The 17,453-nt window shown below is 44.2% G+C and overlaps 2 protein-coding genes across 5 annotated transcripts in view; one reads left to right on the top strand and one right to left on the bottom strand.

Moving 5' to 3' along the window:
- On the top strand, positions 1-9,030 carry naaladl1 (N-acetylated alpha-linked acidic dipeptidase like 1). The gene is made up of 19 exons (XM_053870573.1): positions 1-250; positions 717-889; positions 1,333-1,454; positions 1,820-1,939; positions 2,763-2,955; positions 3,041-3,134; positions 3,209-3,313; positions 4,724-4,809; positions 4,871-4,990; positions 5,057-5,142; positions 5,255-5,318; positions 5,621-5,688; positions 5,880-5,971; positions 6,190-6,283; positions 6,476-6,557; positions 7,053-7,226; positions 7,291-7,378; positions 7,439-7,531; positions 7,592-9,030. The coding sequence occupies exons 1-19, from the start codon at positions 54-56 to the stop codon at positions 7,767-7,769; spliced, it is 2,229 nt and encodes a 742-aa protein (XP_053726548.1). The 5' UTR covers positions 1-53; the 3' UTR covers positions 7,770-9,030.
- LOC128762365 (atos homolog protein B) overlaps positions 8,710-17,453 on the bottom strand; it is a 21,942-nt gene continuing 13,198 nt past the window's right edge. For 3 of the 4 annotated variants that reach the window (XM_053870576.1, XM_053870574.1, XM_053870575.1), the window contains 9 exons: positions 16,747-16,915; positions 14,271-14,472; positions 12,769-13,963; positions 10,956-11,014; positions 10,776-10,875; positions 10,462-10,620; positions 10,302-10,370; positions 10,027-10,232; positions 8,710-9,476 (listed from right to left, as the gene is read on the bottom strand). In XM_053870576.1, the coding sequence (XP_053726551.1) occupies positions 9,323-9,476; positions 10,027-10,232; positions 10,302-10,370; positions 10,462-10,620; positions 10,776-10,875; positions 10,956-11,014; positions 12,769-13,860 (1,839 nt within the window). In that variant the 5' untranslated portion in view covers positions 13,861-13,963; positions 14,271-14,472; positions 16,747-16,915 and the 3' untranslated portion in view covers positions 8,710-9,322. The remainder of the gene's footprint in view (positions 9,477-10,026; positions 10,233-10,301; positions 10,371-10,461; positions 10,621-10,775; positions 10,876-10,955; positions 11,015-12,768; positions 13,964-14,270; positions 14,473-16,746; positions 16,916-17,453) is intronic. The other variant, XM_053870577.1, reaches the window with a different exon arrangement.

Consider the following 17,453-nt stretch of genomic DNA (forward strand, 5'->3'; position numbering starts at 1 on the left):
ATGATGTTGACTGGTCACCGGGCAGTAGCAACACTCCAAATCAAACAGAGAAAATGTTGAAGACGCTGCTGATCGGAGGTGTGTGCTGTACAGCGGTCTTTGTCGTGGGAATCCTCATCGGTCACTTTGGAATAGACAAGAGCAGCAGCGGGCCAGCATGGCTGTCCGAGGTCAACAAGGACGTGGATGAGAGTCTCATTGAGGCATTCTTGTCTCAAGTGGACAACAATGAGATCGGTAAAAACCTCAAGTGAGTTAGAGCACAATTTGTTGTTCTCTCTTTAATTAAAATTGTTTATTGAAGAGCAGTCAGTGTATAAAGTGTCACTTTAGGTAAACAGGAGTAAACGTATAAGAAAAATGTAAAAAGTAAGTAAGTTATGGATCACTATTTCGTCAACAACATATTTTAAATGTACAATGTTATATTTTGAACAGATTTTTTAAGAAATTAGACACAATGTTTCACTTTTTTTATATTACAGAACTCATTTGCTCATTTTTCAATCAAAAACATGAATAAATGTCCCTATTTACCTGTTTATTATATGTCCTTAAAATAGAACTTCCTCATAAATGGAGAAAATAATTGTAGAAATTAGAGTGTACAATTAAGCACAAGTTCATGATAAAAAAAATCTTTTAAAGACCTTTTGCTGACACCATGAAAAGTAAAAATATCTATTAATTCAATCCGTCACTTCATCTTCTGACAGAGAGTTGACCAAAGTCCCTCACATGGCCACAACGGCCGGCGATGAGGAGACGGTCCAGCTAATGCTCAAGAGATGGGGAGACCCTGACAGTGGGCTTGACCAGGCTTGGAGGGAGGAATACCAGGTCTACCTGTCGTTCCCTGATGCCAGGAAACCCAATAAGGTGACAGTAGGTGAGTCTGGTCAGCTTTAGGTCAAGGTGCTTTTGAGTCTTACCATAAAGACAGGCAAACTTATCATGGTTGTACTGAACATGAATGTATTAAGGAAACCTGCAGTTGACCCTTTTACTGAAACGGTCAACTGCAAGACTGACGTTCCTTTGTGCAGCCAAAATGACTCTACAGAAGTGGTCAGTGAAGTAGTCTACAACAACTGGGAGCTGATCTTCATCCCTTTCCTCTCTGAAGCAAACCTGCACAAGACGTGCAGACGATCACTTAATGCACTTTAACTGCAATATGCTAACAAAGTACCTTAACACGTGCTCCCTGCAGCACCCCCATAACCTCTTCCTATAGAACCAACCCTCGTGCTAGATACAGTAGTACGGCCAGTACAGATGATTCATCTGGTTCATCTTCCATATTGTGATCTTTACTTTTTTTGTCAACAGTTGGACCATCTGCCTCAACACTGTACACGGTGCGGGAGAAGGAGAAGCCGTATTTCCCAGATCAGCAGGATCCTGAGGTGGTCCAGCCATACGCTGCCTACTCACCCGCTGGGGTAGCTATGGTAAGAAAAATCATCATTAATGAGAAGACTACCACGTAGGTTCCTCAGTCGCACGCAAGATGATTATTAAGCTGAGTTCCTCACCACCAGACACAAGTCGGAAGGCATTAAGCAGAACAGGTTAAATCCAGCGGTGCTTTTTATAACATAACTGTACCTATTGATTAACTCGGAACAAACAAGGTCAGAATCATTTGGAGGTCACATGACACAATAGTAACCATTATGGACTTGTAAAACAGTGCAATAAACCTTTATGCTATGTTTTATACTTTTATTTCTGGAGGAAAGAAAACAGAGTTTGGATTGATGGTTTTCACCACGCCATTGCTGCATAATGTAGAGGTCGTTTGTTTGTTTTTCAGGGTAAATTGGTTTACGCCAACCAGGGCAAGCCCACTGACTATCAGACTCTGAACGAGACGCTGGACCTCAGAGGAACAATTGCGATCACCAGATATGGAGGAGCCGGGAGAGCAGCCAAAGTGAGACCAAAGTGGAGCTCATCTGCTTTATCTCTTAGATGCTAATCTGTGCTGAGACCTGGTGAAGGGGTTTCGTTGGATAACAGAAGGAGCAAGGTGCAAGTGGATGTGGCGAAAACAGTATTTGGAGTCAATCATCCAGAGTAGGCTGGAGATTCAGGGTGGCACAGGGTGGAACAGGTAGAGTTGACTGAGAAGGATGATGTGTGACTATTAGAAAGGGAGAAGTAAAAGCTTTAAAAGGCTTTCATGCAACTGGAGCTCAAAAATCCTACATGTGACTACACTTGGAACTGAAGCATAGCGTTAGTGTGCTAAAGCTTTGATGGACTGAGTTCATCTTGGCTGCGTCTAGACCTGGTGTTGACAGACCTGAACAACAAACCCACTCTGAACCTTCTTCTAATCCACACAAGAAGAGTGGACTGGCTGAACAGACTCCAAGAAATTGGTTCTAATGATCTTGATAATGACAAGGTGAAAAGTGTACATCTAATGTCAAGATCCAATCTGGGGCTCCATAAACACCTTTACTAGCTTGCTGAAATTAGGCGTGGAAAACCAAAGGTCAGGGGTCAGGTTAGAGCATTCTGATTGTATCTAAAAAAAATAAATAATAATAATTAAAACAAACATGAGTACAAAGGTTGACAGACTTGGAAGGTAGTCCAAGAGCCAAGTTGTATGGGCCACCTGTGGACTGAGTCAGCAGACTTGTGGAACCTTCGTGAAGCCTGCCGAGGCAAAACAGTGCTACCTAGTGTCATGATGAAATAATAATCCCTCCAGCAGTGTGTTTTCAAAATTTGGGTCCGCTTCACAGGCTATAAATGCTGCACCGTACGGAGTCGCTGGAGTTCTGGTCTACACCGATCCTAAGGACATCAACGACGGTCTCATGTCAGATACCAAGGAGACGTACCCTTATTCCTGGTACCTACCGCCCTCTGGAGTAGAGAGAGGGGGGTTTAGTACCCAATATGGAGACTTGTTGACCCCCTACCTAGCGGCCAAAGGTAAGTATTAACAATCTGTTTGTTATGAGTCTTCAAATTCACTCCATATCAGAGTCATAATAAACAAATGCACACTCGTCCCTAGAGAAAACATACAGGATCCCAAAGGAGGATATAACAGGAATCCCACCTATTCCAATACAACCCATTGGATTTGAGGACGCCTACATCTTAATTTGGTGAGTCATTCCCTTCATGTAATACAAGGCTTGGCAAAGATGTGATCGCTCATCAATAACTGGTGTAATTGTAGTGAACTCGGAGGGACTGTGGCACCAGCAGAATGGCAAGGAGGATTCAATTGTTCCTATAAGTTTGGTGGCCCAGGATTCCAAGACTCCAGTCTATTCAACAACAGGTACCTCACTGGCAACATTCAATGTATCTGGGCAGACTCTGGCTCAATACTCTTTCTTCAAAAGTCACCACTCGTCGCTCCTGTCAGGCAGTGATGGACTCTGCCAGCTTTCTTCATTGTCCCCTTGTCTAGGTCGCGACGCTCACCAGCTCCAAGCAGGTCTGCATACGAGAGGACATATTACACTTGTCCAAACCAGATAAAACCAGACCATAAAACACTGCATCGACTATTTTTCTGTCTGATAAATGCCAGGGCACATTAGCCGCTAGTGGCTAATTTTGCCGCTAATCCGTTTTGTACTATGCTATACTGTGGTAAACACAACAAAATGATTAACGGATACTTACACATTTGTTATCATCTCAAAAATAAGTTCCACACATTTGATAACACACCCAAGACCCGCAGGAAGCATAAAGAACGCCTCGGGTACAAACACTGTTTTTCACCACAATATATTGACTAACATGACATGGTTATTAGCATCTTGGCTAATCGGTTTGGCCAGCTATATGTTCACTGTATGCTTCAACAGCGCAATACAACAAACAGGAGACAAACACCCATAACTGTGTTACACCATGAGCGAGTCATTTTCGCCGGCAATCAATTTATTGAAAAACTATTTTCACCATACATGTATATGTAGCGCCCGTTTTAGCATCTGTTTTGCCACAAACAAATATATACTACACTTATATACAAACAACAAGCAACAAATACAAACATCGCCACTTCAGGATCAGATGAAATGCCTTTTGTAGCTCTCAGTTATTGCCAGGCTGTAAATTCAACTTCTATATTGACACTTGTCCGGGATCTTGCTCTGTCATTCCATTCTTCTGCCATGATGTAAACAAAAGTCGCTCTGCCCTTCTGCCGTAAAGTGTGGCAGTGGGGGTGGAGTTGGGGCTCTGATGCCACTCAAGTCCAAGGGACCATTTAACTGAGAGCTGGAGAGTCTGACTCCAGGATTTTGGACTGTTCAAACTGAAATGTGTCATCTCAAGAAATATAAAAAGAATCTATTTATGTCTAACTGTTACGCATTATTGCTTTAAAGTCAGGACGCTTGCAGCTGATCTTGTCATCATTTCACCGTCCTTCAGTTGAATTCCCGGCCAGACACAAGCTTGTTCTGCCAGTGTAACCTTTCATGTCTGATACATTTGTGTTGGTCCTTAATCATCCAGGTCACTGTGCTAAGAGAGTTCAGAAAACTGTACTCATGTTTGCACCTTTAAATATTTATTGTTAATCCAAAAGGTGTTTTCAGTTACAACATATTGGCTACAAGGACAACCAATGTTTTATTTCCTTGTTTCAGCAGATCTTGAAACACTTTTCAGAGCCAAGTACCCAAGTACAGCTCACTTATTCACTTACAACTCCATGCCTACATTGCAGTGATGTAAAGCTCCGAATATTCAACACTGAAGTGTTGAAGAACTCTTCAAACGTGATGGGCATGATCAGAGGGAGCGTGGAACCAGGTAGGACCACAGAAGTAAATGGCCAGTTAAATCACCAGCTTCAAACACATGTCATCCAAAGACAGGTACGTCATCTATGGTAACCACAGAGACAGCTGGGTTCATGGTGCCATAGATCCAAGCAGCGGAACTTCAGTCATGTTGGAGTTGACCAGGGTCCTAGGCACAATGCTCAAGAAGGGTGAGGATACATCCAGGCGTCTCTTGTGTCAATGGCAATAAATAACAGTGGCATGCTTTCTGAAAGGAACCTGGAGGCCTCGCAGGTCTATCATCTTTGGCAGCTGGGGAGCAGAGGAGTTTGGTCTCATTGGGTCAGCTGAATACACTGAGGTAACCCCTGGACAGGGTGTCTCCCACCTATCACCACTCGATACAGCTGGCTTAGCCCCACCCCACATAACAAGAAGAAAAGAAATAAATGAACATCACTTTCTGTCTGCAGCAATACATGACCAAGCTCAGTGAACGCACTGTTGCCTACATCAATGTGGACATTGCTGTTTTTGGTAAGATACAATCAGAGTAGTTTGAAAGTCGATAGTTGGAAAGAAACTTAGTGTTGAATGTACAGGTTGTTCTTCATGGTATTAAACTATTAAAGTGACTTGAAGCTTGGCACTTGCTATAAATACATTAAGAGTTTAGGAAGCCTTCAGAAATACTTTATTAATTCACCTGACCAAACTATTTCAAGTTGGGCTTCTTTCAGAGTGTGAATGTATTTGCCAAAATGTATAACTACAGTATAGATGCAGGCATCCAAAAAGATGATATGCGTGTCAGTGAATCTTTCCTTTATTTTGATTAGCCAATGCTACGTTGCGAGCGTCAGGAATGCCGTCCATGCAGCACATTATCTTCACTGCAGCAAAACAGGTGAGATGTTCTTTAAATTTAGGTGCTTGCGCTAATGCTACAGTTAAAATGGTGGATTGTCTCACTTGCTTCTAATCTGAGGAGCGTATAAACATTGCGTCTGACTCATTCACCAAGTCATTTCAAACAAAACTAAATGCGTGTTGTAGTTTCATTGTGCTTTAAAGGATCCAACATTCATTTGTTGAAAGGTCCAGGCACCTGGAATGGACTCAACATCCGTGTATGAGAACTGGATCAAGTACACAAACAGAACCAGCCCAACACATGGAGTCATTCCCAGGTTTGGAGGCAAATATACATTCACGAAAACCATTATCATATAAAGCATTTTAAGAAGTTCGACTTGTTAGTGGTTGAAATTGAAATATGGGGCCCATGTTTTGGTTTTTGAAGAGGTTGTTTCTACCAAAGTTTAGTTGAAACTCTCATCTCACTTTGCCAGACTAACAAAAACATGTTGCGGTCATTAATGTCATGACTACTGTGTGTTGCCTTTAGAGTCGGATACCTGACCGGAGCCGGAAGTGATTATGCCGCCTTCGTCCATTACCTTGGAATCACTTCAATGGACATGTCATACACCTACGACAGGGTGGGAAACATTTTTCTCTCCTCACATGTCACTGTTATGAAAACTTAACTCAAGAAGACTGAACGTGTTCCACCTGTGAACACTAGACTTTGGTACAGACAATGGGGAAGTATCACACCAGTTCAGGCAGGTGATGTTTGAGTATTGAGTTGTTGCTGCTGGTTAATCTAGAGTCTATCTTCCTTCACATAGACCAAAACAAATGCCCGGATCTACCCAGCCTACCACACAGCATACGACACCTTCCACTATGCGTCAACATACATCGATCCTGGTGAGTGATGAAATGAAAGATTTTGGACCAAACATGAGCTAAAGTTAACAGAAAACAAGACGGGCAAACTAACTCAAAGTACAAAGGGGTTTTCATCGATATCTTCTCTTTAACGATGACAAAGGTCTGAGACTGTTCTGAGTTGTAAAGGCATGGAATATTTGTTGCAGTGTGTTGGGGTCTTAAATGGTCAAGTTCACAGGTCTTGAAGGCGCCATAACAGCCTGGGAAGCGACAAGGGAGCTCTACCACCTGTGAGAGGCTTATGAGAGGATTTATAGACTAAAACAGCCATGCAAAGGCACCCTTACCTGCATGAAGGGTCTGTTATGAGCCATTGCTAGAATCCATTGACTGAAGGCAATGCTCAGAGCGGAACTCAAGACTGACTTTGAGGGTCAGAAAAGCTAGTCAACCGGTTTGGTTGACTCCGGTCAATCTTTCTGTAGTCCGCGGTACTCTTTCAAGTGTTGTGTTGTCTCTCCTCACTGTCAGGGTTCCACAGCCACCAGGCAGTTGCGAGGGTAGCCGGAAACATTCTGCTCAGATTGGCCGACAGCCTCCTGCTGCCTCTTAACTGCACTGACTACGCAGAGAGTCTGGAAGACTACCTCAGTGTGGCAGTGAACCTTTATCAAGACGGACTAATGGCACAAGACATCTCAATGGGTGAGCACAATGAGAGCCTCAGACTCGACTCTCCGGGCCTCTTGTCACGTCATGTTTGTTTCAGAGCCCCTCAAACAGGCTGTCGCTCGATTTCGCAAAGCAACTTCTGATTTGGACAAAGTCATTACAGGACTGGATCTGAAGAATGAAACGTGAGAGAAGATGCATTTGCTCTGTATGTGTTCTGTCTGACATCTTGGCCTCAATTTCAGACCTCTGACCTTCCGTAAGATCAACGACCGGCTAATGCTGCTTGACCGGGCTTTCTTGAATCCTCTGGCGTTCCCAGATCTATATGGACACAGGTGAGATTGGCATCTTCTTGATCCTGACCTGCATCTTGGTAATCATATCTGTCATGTCAGGCATGTGATTTGGACACCCAGCACGGCAGGAAGGTCCACATTCCCAGGTTTGGCCGACGCCTTTGCCAAAGCTCAGTCCTCTGGATTGACAGAAGACTGGCAACAAGCGCACTACCACCTGTCAGTCCTGAGCCAGGCGATAGATGGCGCCGCCTATGCATTGAGTGATGAGTCCTGAGGATTGTCACTCTGATTAAAATAAAAACCTAGCATTTTCTGTGTTACTATCTGCAATACCCAAAAAATAACTTCAAATACTTAATTATTTAAATACATATTTAGAGTGCCTTTGTAACACACAAAAAGAATCAAGTTGTTGCCTATGCTTCTCACATTTAAGAATGCAACAGATCAACTATATATGACGCAAAGAAGAGGTGAAGCGTTCACACATCGATTTAAGTATAGACCAGAGAAATACGTGCAGCAAGTGGAAGCCAGCTAAGTGAGCGGAGGAGCAGGAAAGCTGACTGGTTCTGGACCAGCTTCAGAGGTCTGATGGCAGGCAGACTTGCCAGGAGTGAGACAGCAAGAAGACTGGGGCTGGAACATGTGCCGCGTCACATGGCTCACACCCAGGCTCATGGTGGTATCGGAACAGGTGCTGAACGAGTTGCAAGTGAAGGTGACGCTGAAGTCTTATTTATCACCGCAAGACAACATTGTCCAGGTCAGAGACGTCAGACAATTCAAGATGCCATTCATTTTCTTGAAATAGTGGACAGTGAACTGTTCAGGATGTCCTCTAGGGTCCACCATAAGAAGCTCGGTGAGGCTGCAGTGACCACAGAACGGAGGGCCAATTTGAGCTTTCCATACATTCTCCTCAATATATGTCCTCATCACTCATAAACAACACCAAACACGGTTTCACTTGCCAGTCGCCAAGTTTATTATTCATTGATACATAGACTTTGTCGCCCTCATTAAATACCCCCCTCCCCGTCCCTCCCACCACTCAGTCCCCCTCCTGCTCTGGAGAGGTCATCCCACCCCAAAACACACTCTACTTTGTGCAGCATATTGCTCTTTAAGACATCTGCGAAAAAATATAAATGAAAAATACTACAACTTTTCTGCTCAGAGTTCTAAAAAAATAATACATTTTGTTTGATAAAAAAAAAAAAAATGAAACACCACAGTGTCCCTCAGTCTGAGACAGCCCAGCTTGAATGTTTTTCCAAAAGAGTTTGTGAAGGGATTATAGGAATATAACTATACATTTATCATTCGGTCCACACATTTGACTCAGTTACGACATTGATCTCCCAGGTGTTTGGTTGGTGACAGATTTTATTTGGCATTTTCTTTCTTTCTTTTTTTTTTTTTAATCCCAATGGAGGATAGGATCACCGCTAGAGGGCGCTGCCGGCAGAGTGAAGGGCAGTGTGATGACACTGGAGGAAAACTCAGGTGTTAAGTCACAAGGCATGCATGTTTACACTGAACACTTGTGTTCCAGCTGTGGTGTGTAGTCCAGAGTCCGGTGTTGTGTGTGTGTCTGTGTGACAGTGTGTTTGTATGTTTGTACATAAGTTTTCAAGTCCACTTTTGATTGCCCAGAAGCTTCTACACTTGGTGCTTACGATTAAAAAAAAAAAAAAAAAAAAAGAAAAGAAAAGGTATTCCACGTGTTGTCTGTTGACTGTTAGAGTCCAGCTGCAGTCCTTGCTCCTCTTCTGAAAGCTCTGGAGGACCCTGGGATCTTCAGTTGTTTTGTAGGAGCAAAGGTTACAGGCGAGACGAGTACTTGGGGTTTCTTGGCACCTCGGTGAAAGATTTAAGCTCATAAGGAATCCCTGTGTCCACTTCAATGGATTTGCGGGAGAATAGCAGCCGGATATCGTTGTGCAAGTAGATTTTACCAGATTTGGAACTCTGGAATCTGAGAGGAGGCACAAACAAAGGTCTGAGAGTGAATACCACAACACTTTCATGCAGTGTGGAATTGAAAAACAGTAAAAGCAAAGCAAAAGATGAATATCTTCTTAACGGACAATCGAGTGCAGCAGGGGCAGCACACTCCCCCGCCCGGCAAGATTTGATTGCCCCTTCATGTGTTTTATCTGTTCCTGTTAAATATCTTCGGTACAATGTGCTCACTCGGACAGCAGGTGGCAGTAGAGTTAAAGAACGCTGAACACTGTCAGCAGCAGAAAACCTTCCAACGGTGAACAAATATGACTCCAGACTAACGTTTACTCATTTGACTTTGTATCACTCAAATCATATTTGCGTATATTATTTATGTCAATGTTATCAGATTTACTGTCACTTAAACTACTCATAATATAAAACTAATCTTGGCTGTAAAGCGAGTGAAATATACACATAAAAACATGGTCAGAATAAAATACTGTAGAACACTTGGGCTCAGGAAGTCAGATAAATCTGACCAGAAGGTGGTTGTACGAGCAAAGAAGTTCCATCTTCACCTCAAATGTATCAGGTAGCAGAGGATCTTCTTCCTGTCTGACACTTTACTGCCTGGGGTCGCAGCGCCGCCCGCCTCCGCCGCGTCCTCCACCGGCAGCAGGAAGATGCGGTGACGCAGGAAGGTCATGTGATTGACTGGCATGTCGCTGAAGTTGTAGGTCACCAGGAACATTTTCACCACAGTTTTGTTGGGATTGAATAAGGTCTGACAACAAGAGTGTCAGCATCAGTGCCAAACATGTCTTGCTCTGATGCCCTATTCTGACGGACTCACCACTTGAATGGTCCCTGCTTTGGGTACGCTGTAGCCTTTTTTTCCAAGAGGCTCCAGAGAGACCACGCCCTGGAGGGAGCAGTGGGACATAAGCCATTAACAAAGGCAAAATATGATCTATTCTTTTGAGCATGAAATACAAGTAAGAAAAAGGACTGACCAGGAAGGGCGCGGGGGCACTGTGCTCAGAAATGTCATAGTATGTAACCTGCACTGGTAATGTGACATGTTGAGGGCAGTAGGAGCCGCTGGCACCAATCTCTGCTGTGAAACCTTCAATACGACCTGATGGCGTGAAGCGGCCCTTCAGTATGGACTCCTGGCAGAGACAAACACAGCTGTGACACTTGTCGCTCCCAATATTTTTAAGGAGTAATATTTCCTAGTGACGGACGACATCATCAGAAGAGCTTGAGACAGTCTTGAACCAAAAATTCCTCAACCAGAGTGAATTCAAAAGAGGCACACACTAACCTCAAAGTTTCCTAGAAGTGATCTACTGATGGACGACGAGGGCCAGTCTGATTGGGGTGAGGACCTGCAGTCCGTATGTCTGCCGCTGCGCAGCCGGCGACTGAATACAACCGAAAAACACACATCCCCTGGTTAGTCTGGAACTAATGGTACAAGCAGGGAAATGTAAATGTAAATCACCTTTTCAGCCTGATCACCTTCTTCAGCCGCTTCCCTGTACGAATGCAGTCAGTAGCCGTCTGAGAATAGGAAGAAACCTTATGAGATGCTTCAGGCTTTGGGGGGGGGGGAATAAATCGCTGCCACCTGGTGGACTACTGTCCGTTGTAGCACTACCCCGTTATCTTCAATCAAACGTGATTCTCGCTTTAAAACACAAGGGCAACTCCGTTCTGCATTTTTATTCATCGCCACAGACATTTATTCGGGTCATGAGACATCGCAGCTCAGCAGCTTTGTTTGCCTCCTTTTTTTGTCTTTCTTGAGTCAGCTCATTATGAACTTTGATCATGGCAGACGTGTTTGGATTCAATCATCACAAATCATACAATTTAATTTAATTTTAATATAATATAGAATAAAGTCTGACCTTACAGCTTCATGATTGTGGAAGTCATTCAACTCTGTAACAAGTCTCTGTACACGTGTCCCCTGTCTTAAGAGACACCGCAATCCAGGGCTTGTGTGTCTGTGTTTTAAAGTCATTGCAATCGTCTGTGTCTCTTTATGTGTCGACACATTTTTCATTTAGTTTGAAGCAAAAGAACAATAAAGTCAGGACGGGGTAAACAAGTGCACGCAGGCAAACTACTTTGTACACTCTTCTGTGTTTAGCTGACACCCTTCCATTCCATCTCTGCATGCCAAAGTGCAATTTGACTCTTTGACCTCTTTTTCCATGTTATGAAGGTATTGATACATTCCATTCCATGTAATAGTTTGCTGTCTGCATCATGCTACATGGAACTGCATTTCTCTGTTTTTCTACCTCTATAAATATTCCTGTTAATGTACACGACTAGTCATTCCTGCATGTCCCCACATAGCTGTGCTACCAGCAGTATATTATGACTGCATATTTATGACCCTCTTCTGTGTTCTGTGAGTTTGTCTCCCCTGAGTTTGCATGGTGACTACATGCCATTTCTATGTTCCTCCTCCTTTAAAGTCAGTGGTTAAAATAACACTGTCAGTTCGACCATGTTCTCTTCTGCTGATGCTCCACCACTTTACTCGGACTCTTTAAACCCTCAACGCTCCACGACCTTATGCACTCGTCTGCCCCCATCAGCACTACCCCCATTCTGGTCACATCTACAAAAAAGTTCAGTTTGTGTTCATAAATGGCCAACTCACTTCCAGAACTATTAAAGGCAGGATGTAAGCATGAGGGTACAAAGAGTTGAGGAACAATGGACACTCGCTCAGCGGGTTTATTCCAGAGCAGACCAGTCCAGTGGGGTCTGATGGTTCTGTGTGCCATTTTTCTTCAGTTCAAGTTCATAGACTTTTTCCAGAAATATACAAGATGCTTGTTCCATCTTTGACTTGTATCATACAAAAGGGTCTACCTTATTTCACAAAGCTGCATTTTGTCTGGAAATATTGCATGTAAGACATATAGCCACAAAAGAAAAAAAAGAGGTAAATAGTTTACTACTACATTACTACATACTAAACTATGCAGCATGACAGCAAATACAAATGGATTCAAGTTTTCTTGTTTTAAATAAAATAATCCCTCTCAAATAAAATACTAAAATTGCAACACTAGAAATTAGGAAATATTTTTTTGTCTTTGTCATTTGTAATTGTGAAAAAACTAATAAATATATATATGAAAAAAAAAGAAATTAGGAAGTAAAAACCATTCCAAAACCACCAAGACTTCCCGCTCAAATTGATTTTACAGATATTCTTTCACAGCAAATAAACTTAAAAGGAAAAATGAAATCTATCGTATACTTGCAAGCATGTGTGAGTGCGCACTAACCTTGGGTCGGTCCCACACCGACGGCAGAAGGTGGTTCCAGTAGGGGGCGGCTTTGGAGTCCGTGCTGCGACATGAGGTGGGTCCCAGTCCTGAGTCCAGCATCGACAACCGGCTCCGCTTCGAGGTGGAAGGCCCCTCGTCCTCAGAACACGACTCTGCTGTTTCACTTGGGGACAACAGTCTCTTTTTAACGGACCAATGAGCCCCAGCGGTGAGGCGATGACCATTACTGCTGGGGGTCTTCTCCCAGGAGGCCAGACCTTTGGAGGAGGAGACTGTCTGGGTGGCACTGCGCTCCGGGGGAGAAGATTCAAGTCCCACTCCCCATTCTGTGGCCTCTCCAGGCTCCAGCAGTTCTGTGTGGTGTGGTGGGGAGAAGGGTCCTGGGGGGCTGGTGGGACTGGCGGGGTTTGGTGTTTCGTAAGTGGACATCTCATATAAGTGGGGGGTGGGTTGGCCGCCACATGTGCCATTATTGCAGGTATCCATTCCAGGGCCTCCGAGTGAGTAGGTGGGTGTGCGGCTCCCATTGTTCTGAGAATGGTCACAATGATGGAGATCACACATAGGGGAGGATTTGGGTGAGAGTGGCGTGAAAGCATCTGGAACTGGCCTGTCATGATTGTGCTGTGCTGGGCGACGGGATGGAGTGTGGTTCGGAGAGAGTGGAGGAGATTTAGGTGACACCCCCCCCTCGCTGTCTCTAAGGTCGATCATCCCGACTCCTGACCCAGGAGGTCCACCCAAGACTCCGCTCTCCAAACAATCCCCAGCATCCCCCAGGTGGGGACGCTTGTGAGACTGCTGGTGGGTCTCCTCCAGGCCCCTCTTAATCCCAACTCTGATTGGCCTTTGCTGGGCATCAATGTGGGATTCTGTGGAGGTAGTGAACCCCCCCAGCTGAGAGAAAATGGAGAGCTGATAGACTTTCTGAAGATGGAGATCTTCCTGTCCATAGTGTCCTGGTGTACCAGGGTGGGCCCCGGGCTCCGGTACCTGAGTCCGCGCTGACGGTGGAGGCAGGTCACCCTCATGGGCTGGGAGCTCCAGAGGAGCCTTCTTGTGGGCCAACTCCACGTGTATGTGCCGCATCTTCGACAGGAGGTATCGAAGAAACGAGTGAAACAAGTTTGTCCTCACAGTCAGGAATCAGCGTTGTGCCTCCCTGGATGCCGAGTTAAAAAGCTCACAGCTCCTACAGTGATAGAAAACAGCGGCTAAGTGACATTCAAGGTAAATTTGAGCAGGGAGGAACAGGTCACGAGCTCTACTCAGAAGACCATGAAAAACAAATATGAATCAGTTTGAGAAGTGGTTGGTGTCAGAAAAAAAGAGATTTTTTTAGTGCTTCCCATGCCCACTTTCCAAGTGGACTGTGAACTGGATTCCAGCAGCAAATGATTTGCTCAAACACAATGTATGACGTGGTTTAAGAACATTCATGTTCTTGATCTGTCCGGCTTAATTTGACAAAATGCTGAGCATTATGTAAGCAAGCTCACCTCTGTGCCAGTCCTGGACTAATCCTGCCGGCCGGAACCCGACACATGTGATACAACATCTGGAAGGTGTGTGAGGATTGGCCCAAGAAACAACAACAACAACATGGATATCTGTGGCATCTGCCAGGGAACGTCCACAACATCCCAGGGAAAGATTTCAGGAAAGCTTCTGGATGGCAGGAGACCTGAAACGACCAGCAGCCTGTAGAGACAAGACATTTATGTGAGGAACATGACATTCACTGTGGTGCACACTCGTAAAATATTGTCAGCAAAGCTTCTCAACTACTCTGCACAAGTGTAAACTTCAAATTAAAACACTTACAAAACAAAACTGTTCTAACCACAGCACCACACTGTCATTAGAAGGCAGCACTGCTGCATTACAGAACAGCACTGCTGCACCACAGAAGAGACACTGCCTCTTTTTTTTTCTTTAAATTGAATTCAATGTTTTAACACATTTTTTATTGATACATTTCACGTTTAATACGCAGCGTGTAATAAGATCAAGCGGACAGCAGATCGCAGTAGTGCTACAGAGCTCCTATAACACACTTTAAACAGACAAAAAAAGTGGCCACTCAGCTGGGAATGAATGAGAAAACCATCAAAATATTGGTAAAGCCACATTTGGTCACCATGAACACATAAGATACCACATGGATTTGAATACTTGTTTTCTGTCAGTTGTTCTGCTATCTCACTGCAAACGTAAGATTTCCTGAACAGGAGCATGTCTGAGATATGGCGCAATGAGATGTGCCTCTATTAAAGAAAATTCAGCGCGGGCATTGTAACATGACAACATGTCGGGCTTGAGCAAAAACCCCAGATTCAACAGTCAGTGTGACTGCACACAGAGTTGCTAGGGCAGTTGTCCATTCCACGTGATGTAACCAGTGCGACCCATTCATACATCATCACGTTGGTCCATTGAGCAGGTCCAAAGTTTGCTTGAGTTTGAGATTTGGGCAGAAAACAGCATCCAGAGCACTTATGTCCGGATGATCAAGACTCCAAATAAATGAAAGTAACGAGTCCATTTTGCATATCTCCTGTTAATTAAAATATGTTTGCATTCATTCATGCTAATTATTCTGCTGGACACTTGGACTTTTCATTGCAGCCAAAGTCTATAGACATTTCATGCAAATTATCATCAAAAAGGAATTACTCTCATTAAATGTGAATCCCGAGCATTTTTACCGTGTAGTTTCTAATAAAAAAAAAAATGCATGTGTGTAACTTTGAACTGCCATCCATCCATCCATCCATCCATCCATCCATCCATCCATCCTCATCTGCTTATCCGTAAGTCGCGGGGGCAACAGCTTCAGAAGGTCGCTTCAAATCTTACAAGTCCTTCTCCCAGGCAACATCCACCAGCTCCATCTGGCGGATCCAGTGACGGTCCCAGACCAGTGAAGAGATATAATACCTCCACCTGGTGTTGGGTCAACCCCCCAGTGTCCTCCCAGCTGGCCGTGGCTGAAACACCTTCAGAGGGAGGCATCGAGGGGCCTTCCTCATGAGATGCCCGAACCACGTCAAATGACTCCTCTCATTGTGGAGAAGTAGCCGCTGTCCTCCAACAATATCCGGGCTAAGAGAACTTCTTGGAACTCATTCCACACCCAGAGAGAGCAATCCATCCTTTTCTGGTTGAGGACCATGGCCTCAGACTTTGAGGTGCTGATCCTCACCTGATACCTAGCGCTTCACTCTCTGATGCAAACCAATCCAGCCAGAGTTGACGATCGCATTGTGATGAAGCCATGAGAAACAAATCATCTGCAAATAGCAATGAGTGGATCTTCAGGCCACCAAAGCGCAGGCCCTCCCCACCAGAGCTGCGCCTCGAAATCCAGACACCCTGCTGAGACAGTAAGAAGTTGGTCCAGGACAGAACCCGCATTGTTGCCCTTGAATCCGAGGGTCTTTGAACTTCAATTCACAAATTAACATCATTGTAATGAAGGTAGCATCTGTCACGTGAGTTTGGATACATTTTACTGCATTTTTCTTTTGTAATTTCCTCTATGGTAATTAACTCAGTGATTGGTAGAAAAATGCATTCACATAAAAAGTGTATGAATGCTTAATTCAGTGCAAAAGGAAATGCACGGCCAATACATGCACTAATGCCAAAACACAATACTTCACCCATGACAAACACAAAAGGAAAAACGACCATGTAACACACATCCATGAAGAACACACATAACACATAGACAAAATGATGGATTGAAGTATGTGATGAACTTAGGAGACCATTTACTTCCTAGCAGAAGTATTCGATTGATAGCTTCTGAGGAGTCTATTTATAGATTTTTGTTTTGTTTCGTTTTGTTTTGGTTGCAAGCAGTTATAAAGGAGGAAAACAACCCTTGGTGCGTCACTGTATAAAATGACACAGTTGTTGCAAATCTTTGAGTCAGCTGACAGGAATGTAGCAATACATTCTGACACTTACTGAAAAGTCAGTATTGCAGAGAACTCCAGAGAACAAACTCCCCTGATGACCTCGAGGTGGCTCTTGTCCATCTGTGACTGACCGTTAGCCCTGCACACCTACAATGGTCACCTGAGCGCCAGACGCTAAGTGACTGTGACATCATGACAGGTCATTCCAACCAGAATCTCTGTGGAGACAGCGAGAAAAAAAACATGTTTCAAACACACTTTGCATCTTTAATCCACTTGATCCTTGCGTACAGCCCATTTGTTTCAGCTGACAGAAGCAACAAATTGAGTTGATACTCTTGAGGGCAGGTGGAGTGTCCTGGGCAAGGGGTTGGACATGGTGAGTGGGGGGGAGGTGGAGGGGGCGATATTTATAGAGACTCTGTGTCAGTGCCCCCGGGGAGCACCACAGGCTCCTTACTTGGGCCCGCTTGATTTTCAATCTTATTTTAACACATCACAGAGGTTGTTAGGCCACCCGACTCTTCTCTGGCTCCACTCAGGTGCAAAGAAGTGAAGGTGAATCACCAGCGGTTGATCATGAAACACCATTGCCCAAGAGCAGTGATGTTGAACCTGTAACCATACCATGCATCTACAATATATAAAAATAAATTGAGTATAATAGGTAGCAAAGTATGAAACCAATACTTTTTTTTTGGCAAATGCCTGCCGGAGAACATCAAGTCAATGACATATTTGGCCGTCACAAGCTTC

Source organism: Synchiropus splendidus, chromosome 7, assembly GCF_027744825.2.
Source record: "Synchiropus splendidus isolate RoL2022-P1 chromosome 7, RoL_Sspl_1.0, whole genome shotgun sequence".
In the NCBI taxonomy this organism is placed as follows: domain Eukaryota; kingdom Metazoa; phylum Chordata; class Actinopteri; order Syngnathiformes; family Callionymidae; genus Synchiropus; species Synchiropus splendidus.

Excerpts from the sequence above, each read along its gene's own strand:
- naaladl1 (XM_053870573.1), top strand. The coding sequence starts at position 54 with ATGTTGAAGACGCTGCTGATCGGAGGTGTGTGCTGTACAGCGGTCTTT. Across the intron at positions 5,319-5,620 it reads TGTGGACATTGCTGTTTTTG|CCAATGCTACGTTGCGAGCG; the intron begins GTAAGATACAAT and ends TATTTTGATTAG. Across the intron at positions 7,379-7,438 it reads CTGGATCTGAAGAATGAAAC|ACCTCTGACCTTCCGTAAGA; the intron begins GTGAGAGAAGAT and ends CCTCAATTTCAG.